General features: G+C 56.2%; 1 protein-coding gene across 1 annotated transcript; it reads right to left on the reverse strand.

Moving 5' to 3' along the window:
• Positions 1–1265: 1265 nt before the first annotated feature.
• On the reverse strand, positions 1266–8141 carry DENND6B (DENN domain containing 6B; the record flags this gene model as incomplete). Its single annotated transcript, XM_027632075.1, has 10 exons — positions 1266–2730; positions 3042–3116; positions 4160–4262; positions 5005–5114; positions 5463–5516; positions 6029–6118; positions 6519–6583; positions 7234–7299; positions 7819–7913; positions 8000–8141. Coding segments are annotated over 10 exons (923 nt in total), but the record flags the coding sequence as incomplete, so codon positions are not given.
• Between the last annotated feature and the right edge of the window lie 77 nt (positions 8142–8218).

The following is an 8218-nucleotide window of genomic DNA, read 5'->3' on the forward strand; positions in this document are numbered from 1 at the left end:
GCTGTTCCCTGAGCTCCCACCTCCAGTCCCTGGGGCTGTTCCCTGAGATCCCCCCGGGCCGCCTGGAGCCAAGGCAGGATCTGCACATCGCTGGCTGCTCATGGAATCATGGAGAGGTTTGGGCTGGAAGGGACCTTAAAGCTCATCCAGTGCCACCCCTGCCATGGGCAGGGACACTTCCCACAGCTCCCTGTCCAGGCAGGATCTCCCCGGACTTGGCCCCTCGTGCCTGGAAAGGTTTGAGGGCACAGGAGGTGCTGGGCAGGTTCCCACAGGGAAATGAATGTCCTGTTTATTCCTGTTAAAGCCTGTGACTGACTATCAGCTTATTTTGTGACCCTGCATCCCCTGCTCCCCTCCATCCCATGGACTAAGTGGGACCTGAAGCTGTTAAACAGGGATTTAATCTAGGCTGCAGAGTTTATAAGGCATTTTTTATTCTACACAGTGGCTCAGATAACCCAGGATTTGGGAACGAGGCAGGGCTGAAAACCTGGTGGGGGTGAAGGGGGCAGAGAGAAAAATGGACAGTGTGGAGGAAAGGGAAAAGGATGATCCTGGAGCGAGACAATTTACAGTGGCCTGCAGGGACAGGCCAAGGGGGAATGGCTTCCCACTGCCAGAGGGCAGGGTTGGATGGGATATTGGGAAGGAATTCCTGGCTGGGAGGGTGGAGAGGCCCTGGCACAGGTTGCCCAGAGAAGCTGTGGCTGCCCCTGGATCCCTGGAAGTGTCCAAGGCCAGGTTGGACGGGGCTTGGAGCAACCTGGGCTGGTGGAAGGTGTCCCTGCCCATGGCAGGGGTGGGGCTGGATGGGCTTTAAGGTCCCTTCCCACCCAAACCAGTGTGGGATTCCACGATAATGAGTCTGCAGGAGACAAGGTTTGGGAGAAATGCAAAACTAAAAATCCATCATTGAGAGGGATAATGCCAGAATAAGGAAATCTGGGCTGCTGAGGAACAGCTACAGGATGATGATGGAGTCCCCATCCCTGGAGGGATTTCAGAGCCCTGTGGATGTGGCACTTGGGGACATGGGGCAGTGGTGGTCTTGGCAGTGCTGGGGGATGGTTGGACTCCCTGGGCTCAGGGGATTTTCCAACCCAAATGATTCCATGATCCCCTGCCCTGGGAAGGGTGGAGGGACACACACCAGGCCGGGTGCTGTGAACACCCCGGAGGACTCGGAGTGACCAAACCCCACAGCAGGGACAGCCCACCCCAAACCAAATAAACTCTGGAGACTCCAAACCAGGACCCAGCTCGGCTTCAGGTCTGTTTTTTTTTAAACTAATATTTTCTACTTTACAGAGTGTTTGGGGGCAGCAGGGCCCCCAGAGCTGTGCACGGACACACACAGACTATGTACAGAATATACACCGTCCCTAAGGATACTGTACAGAATTCCAGAGGCACTGGGAGGCCCAGGGGGCTCCTGCTGCTCCGTGCCTGGCTCCAGAGGGGGAATGCAGGAGTTCAGCCAGTTCTGAGCCCCCCACACCTCCCCAGCCCCGAGAAGGGGCAGAGCAATGGAAACGGAGCAGCTTCCACTGGGAGCACTGGGAATGCCACGGCTCTGGGCAGGATCCATCCTGCCACCTGCAAAGGTGCCCAGTTCAACCACAGCAGGCTTCTGGCAGGGCAAGGCTGCCAGATCCCTCCTAATCCCTTTTTTTAGGCAAAAATTTCAGCCCTGGCCAGACACCTGGACAGGGAAATGCAGACATGGAGCAGCAAAGGCCTTGGGCTCACAGAGGATCCATTCCCAGGGCAGGAAGGGGATTCCAGGCGGGGGAGCTGCCTCTGAAGGCAGGAACAGAGGAGCAGGGCCCAATCCTGTGCATTCCCTCTTGGTATGGGCTGTAGAAATCAGATTTTCCAACACGTTTTCTCGGGAAGCAGGCTGAGCTCAGCCCTCCCAGTGCCCTGGGCACAGCCCCAGTCACAGACCTGACTCTCCAAGCAGAGTGAATGGCATTTGGAGCCAGCTCCTCCCAGCAGCCACCCCAGGCACTCTGGAGAGCTCTGATCCTTGGGGATGCACCAGCCCCTCCTTCTCTAGCTCTGCCCTGGAGAGAATCCAGCAGCTTTCCATGTCCAGAATTCCTCTTCCCGCTCCATCTGCAGCTGGAGCTCGCACTGGGCTGAGTCAGGGCTGCTCAGGGCAGGGGCAGCTTCTTCACCTCATCCGCATCATCAGGAGCTGTCCTGAGCCCAACCAGGGCTGCTCCTGCTCCTTCCAGGCAGGATGAGGCCGTGGGAATGCGCTGGACAAGGATGGTGTGTCTGAGCGGGCACCGCACGCCGGGCACAGCCTGGCACGTGCTCCTGGAGGCCTGGTGGCACTTCCTGCCCTGCTGGCAGCCACACGGGGGACAATTCCTGGTGGACAGCCCCAGCCCAGCCCCTCGGAGCGGGATCAGACAGGGAGCAGTGCACAGGCTCCCCAGGGCAGCCACGGCTCCGACCCACGCTCCGAGTCCCCCCCAGGGGAGATCCGGGAAGGAACTTCCTCTCCAAACACAACTGCAGCTGCCCAGAGCCGGGTGGGAGCGGGGTGGGAGCGGGGTGGGAGGGTCCCTGGCTCTCCAGGAGCCCCCCCCGTGCTCAGGGGTGGTGCAGCACGGCCTGCAGGTCCTCGGGCAGGGAGCCGATGATGGTGTCGATGTAGAGCCCCACGCGCTGCAGCGTCTCCTCCCTCACCGGCACGTGCTGGCACCGGGCCCGCACCTGCAGGGACAGACACGGGGGCAAAACCCCTTCAGGGCTTCCCCTTCCCCCTCTGCCTTTGGCTCTGGCATGTGGTCGCTCTAGTCTGGGATATGAGACAACAAGGAAACACCCCCTGGGCCTCAGGGAGGCGAAGAACCCAAACCCTCAGAACTCTGAGCATTTTACACAAGGTTTCCCGATCGTCCCATTTCCCAGTTCTCCAGGGAGTGAGAACAAAGCTTTCCAAGGCACAGGTGTGATCCATGTCCCTGGTCTGCCCCTGCCACGGACAGGGAGAGCAGTGAGTGCAGGGAGAGGGCAGAACTCACCAGCTTCTCCCGGAGTTTGAGCACCAGGTCCACGATCTCCACCTCAGACTTGTCCTTCATCCAGGCCACGATGTCCTACAGAGAGAGAGGGGCCTTCCTCAGGGACACTGCCCAGAGGATACCCCTAAGCAAAGCCTGAAACAAAGGTGAGGACAGGTTTCTCATCCTCATTCCCAAACGAGGGAGACAGAGCTCTTCCCACTGTCCTGGCCACAACAGCACCAGGCTCTTCCCTGCAGGAGCAGTGCTCAGGATTTCAATCCACTTCCAGCCAGGAGCAGCTCTGGCATTGCCCACACCATGGACAGGGACCTGCACTGCTGCCAGGGATGGAAGCAGCTGGAGATGCACCTGGAGGGATTCCAGGGCTCCTGGGGGACTCCACCAGCTGCTCAGCTCAAGGAATTTTCCCAGCAGGCACTGCCCAAAATCCTCCCTATTTTCATCAGGCATTAAGGAAGCCACAACAGATGATCATGGAATAATTTGGGTGGGAAAAGGGACCTGAAAGCTCATCCAGTGCCACCCCCTGCCGTGGGCAGGGACACCTTCCACTAGCCCAGGTTGCTCCAAGCCCCGTCCAACCTGGCCTTGGACACTTCCAGGGATCCAGGGGCAGCCACAGCTTCTCTGGGCAACCTGGGCCAGGGCCTCCCCACCCTCCCAGCAGGAATTCCTTCCCAATATCCCATCTCTCCCTGCCCTCTGGCACTGGGAAGCCATTCCCTGTGTCCTGTCCCTCCATCCCTTGTCCCCAGTCCCTCTCCAGCTCTCCTGGAGCCCCTTTAGGCCCTGCAAGGGGCCCTCAGCTCTCCCTGGAGCCTTCTCTTCTCCAAGTAAAGAATTTCTTCCTACTATCTGGGCCAAATAAACTAAAAGCCCTTGGTGCTTCCAGCCTGGCTTGGGAAGAGCCTGAGGAATGGCAAAGAGCTGGCAGGAGCAGTGGGAGCAGGATGTGGGAGCTGAGCTGTCCCAGGTTATCCCTGTGCCCTGAGGGACACGAGGCAGGGCACAGATCCCATCGGAGCAGGACCAGGGAATGCCCGAGGCAGCAGTGCCCTCACTCCTGGTCCCAGGGGTCCCCTGGCACTGCCCCAACCCCTGTGGCTGGCACATACCGCCTCACAGATGGCCTCCAGGTGAAGGGCCTCCAGCTTGTGGGTCATCTCCCGGTGCCGCTGCCGGAACCAGCCGTCGAAGTTCGGGGACTTGAAGAAACGCCTGCAGGGAGAGAGGCCCGGGAATCATGGAATCATGGAGCACCCTGAGCTGGAAGGGACCCCAGGATCAGCCAGTCCAACTGCTGGGCCTGCACAGGACACCCCAACATCCCACCATGTGCCCCAGAGCTCCACGAGGTGAGGCTGGGAAGGGGACAGGGGGATCCAGAGCTGGCTCCGGGAATGCCGGGCCCAGCACAGGCTGAGCAGAGAGGGACTCCCCGGCCCTGGAAGTGTCCCAGGCCAGGCTGGACAGGGCGTGGAGCAACCTGGGCCAGTGGAAGGTGTCCCTGCCCATGGTAGGGGGTGGCACTGGATGGGCTTTAAGGTCCCTTCCCACCCAAACCATTCCAGGACTCTGGAACTCCATGATTACTGTTTCTGACCACTTTCTTGGATTTTTTCCCTTCTCCTTCTCCTTCCCACTGAGTATCCAACTTCTGAATTCTTTCCACTCACATTGTACTGTCCTTTCCATTGCATTTATATTTAATCAGCCTTACTGTGACTGTGGACAAACTCTCCTGCAGGGGCTCTGCTCATTAAGACCCACAAACCACCGGGTTCACTCTGCCCTGATGTTGCTCTTCCCAACCATTCTGAGTTAATCAATTCATAGGATAAGTTCTGCAGGTGACCAGTCCCAAAGCTCCCTCTTTGCTCCCAGTCCTAATTCAGGGTTTGATGTTCATTATAACTAATAACTGTTGATGGGATAAGAGAATTAATGACCCAAACCCTACCTGTAGAGGCCTAACCAGTCCCCCTTGAGCACACAGGTGAGCTGAGGCCCAGCGTGTTCCAGGGTCTTCATGAAATCCTCCTGACAGAAAGGACGGATCTGGGGAGGGTTCTGCACACACAAAGTCCAGGTTAGAGAACTCCAAAAGAAACCAGGAAAGTGAGGCCTGTATTTACACTGGAAAAGGTGCACAAAGCACAAGCTCAGGATAGAACTGCAGGAACACCTTAAGGTTAACCCTCCAATGAAATTCCCAAAGCTCAGCTCATGGCAAAACAGGAAACATCTGTCCCAAGGTTTGTTTCAACTTCTTTATTGTAGTTTTAAAGGAGTAACAAACCCTCTTCCTTTAAGGAGGAACGTTACATGGAGTATCAGAGTGTGTGACCAGCACGTGGGGCAACAATTCCCAACCCTGCAGCCACAGGGAAGAAGGAGCAACTGGAAAACCCAACCTACCTTCCAGGGAGTGATGGCTCTCTGCAGAGGCATCAGGCTGGCAATATAGTGCTCCTGAGAAGAAATAACCCCCCAAAATTAAAACAGTGATAAAGAAGTTACAACAACTGAGGAGCCTCTTGTGAGATCACAGAGTTTGAGGGTTTTCTCCAGAGCATCCCAGGCCCAACAACAGCCTCATACTTTGGGTTTTTCCTCCATTTTTTCCTTCACAGTCACATTTTATGTGAGTCCAAGTGTCCCAGCTGGTTTCCCACCAGGATCCAGGTCACAAAATGCAGGAACCCCAAGTGTGCCATGAGAGAACAGGTGAGGTGGGAAGAGGTTGGCAGGAGGGACTGGAATCCCTGGCACTAAACCCCCTGGAGGGGGCTCGGAGCATCCTGGGCTAGAGGAAGGTGTCCCTGCCCATGGCAGGGGCTGGGATGAGTTTAAGGGTCCCTTCCCACCCAAACCATTCCAGGATTCCACGCTCCTGAGCCTGTTACAGATGCTGTTACAGGGAAGAGCAAACCCCTCACCCTGCTGTGCCCTCCCCTCTCCCCCAGGGACTCCCTAGCACTCACCAGGGGGATGATGAAGCTCTGGGTGAGCTCCAGGAGGTGACGCCTCAGCAGGGCACTCTGCACCTCGGAGGGACGTTTCCTCTGGATCCCCTGGAAGCACAACCCCCCCCCAGGTCACTGGGGTGTCACCCACGGACACAGAACAGCCACACACAGGGCTGGGACTGGGCTGGGACTGGGCTGGGACTGGGCTGCCAAACACAGCCTCCAATCCCCACTTAAACATCCTGAAACTGCAAATGGCACTACACAAAACCTGGGTTTGGGCTGCATTGTGGTATTAATTCTTCTCACTCAGGGCATCGTTAGAACCAGAGTTTAATCCTTAATATCATGTGAAAAATCCTAAATCTGACATGAGAGATATGTCCAAATACACCCAACTAAATCACTGTAAAGCCTGTTCCTTTTGGAGGGTTCTGTCTGTTTAAACCAAGCTGGTGGCACAGATTTCCCACCCAGGATGCAGGAGAGAGTGGGAAGTGCTTACCTTTAGCAATCTTTTTATCAGGGATTTGTCTTTGTGAAGGAATGTTTTATAAGAAGTGTAGATTCCTAGATTGGAAAAAAAACATAAAATCAGGAAAAAAACCAGAAATGAGAAACGAATTTTTGCCTGTTTCTCTGGAGGAGACACTGCCACACTGTGCAGGGAGGACAGGACTGAGATCCCCAGTACAGACCCTGGGAGCTGGGTGTGCAGTTACAAAAATCATTAAATCATTTAAATCATTAAATCACAAAAATCATGGAATTGCTAAGGCAGCCAGTACTCCCAGCAGGATTAAAGGGCTCTGAACTGCCTCCAGCACCTTCTTACACTGAGTTTATGGTGAGAGAACTTCCTGGAAGCAGCTTTTGGCAGGGGCTGGGAGGGACCCTCAGCTGTGACAGCTGAGCAAGTTCCCCTCACTGCCATCACACCTAAACAGCAGGTGTGGTACACAAAATAAACCCATGGAAACACTGGGATAATGTGCTACAATAACTCAGATTGGGTTTTTCCACCCCAGAACAAAGGTGTGCAGTTTTCCTGGATCTGACATGGATGTCCCAGGGCAGCAGATCAGGTGTGAGGAGGTGGCAACACCAACACACCCACTTGTTGGGAAGCAAAGAAGGATGGACACAACATTCTCATTCCTGCAAAATCCCCCCCATGGAAGGGTAAACAAGATTGGATTGTGGTTGAGAAGAGGACTGACCTGGTTTTGTGTCCAGGGTTTTGAGCTTGGCCAGTTTCTTCACCTTCACCTGCTTGGGCAGGTCGCCTGTGACAGACAGGGGTGACAGTTCAGGCTCTGCCTCTGCCCCTGGGAGACACTTTGCCCTTGAGAACACCCAGCCCTACACTTGTCCATCCTAACTCACACCCTCCCTCCCCTCTACCCTCACAGAAGCCTCATCTCACTGTCCTGCTGCCATTGTGGAACAAGGATGTGTTAAGGAGGCACTGCACAAAACCAGCTCCTCAGCCTCGAGGTTTCTTGCTTTCACAGTTAATAATTCAGCCTCTCCCTCAACCTTTTTCTTGTTCTCAAGGCAGTTTTCTCTTTCCTGCCCAGGAAGGGCTTCTCCCTTTCTGAGAAGGAAAACACAGCAAATCATCCTCACCAGAACCTGTCTCCCCCCCTGCACCACCCTGCACGTGGCCTGAGCCCCTGTCCACACCTCCCCCTGGCTTCCCAGCTCTCCCAGGAACCAAGATGAGTAAAATCACAGCCCCTGCAGCTCCCTGCCAGCCCCCTGCACAGCCCACCAGCCCCACAGGAACTCGGTGCCACCCTCACCTGACATCCTGAGCTCCCCCACCCGCAGGATGTGGGGCCAGTGCTGGAGGGTTTTGATAAAGAAAGGGTTTGTGACGCCCACGACGATGTTCGGCCTGGAGAGGGGGGAGAAAGCAGGACAGTGGAAACATGGGGGGGGTCTCCTCACCCAGAGGGGCAGGAGGGGCCCGGGGGTACTCACGGGGCCTGAGTGCGGGTGGTGTACTCCTTGAACTCGCTGTCGTGGATGGTGAAGTAGGGCCGGAAATCGCAGCAGTACCGGAGCGGGGCCAGGACACTGCAACACAGGGAACTGCAGCCTGGGGCTGGGGCAGGGCTTTGTGCTGCCACAGCAACACAATCCCGGAATCCCCGAGGCTGGAAAAGCCCTCCCAGCCCATGGATCCACCCTGGGCCCCAT

The sequence above is a fragment of the Corapipo altera genome, unplaced genomic scaffold, assembly GCF_003945725.1.
Source record: "Corapipo altera isolate COAL_440 unplaced genomic scaffold, ASM394572v1 58984, whole genome shotgun sequence".
In the NCBI taxonomy this organism is placed as follows: domain Eukaryota; kingdom Metazoa; phylum Chordata; class Aves; order Passeriformes; family Pipridae; genus Corapipo; species Corapipo altera.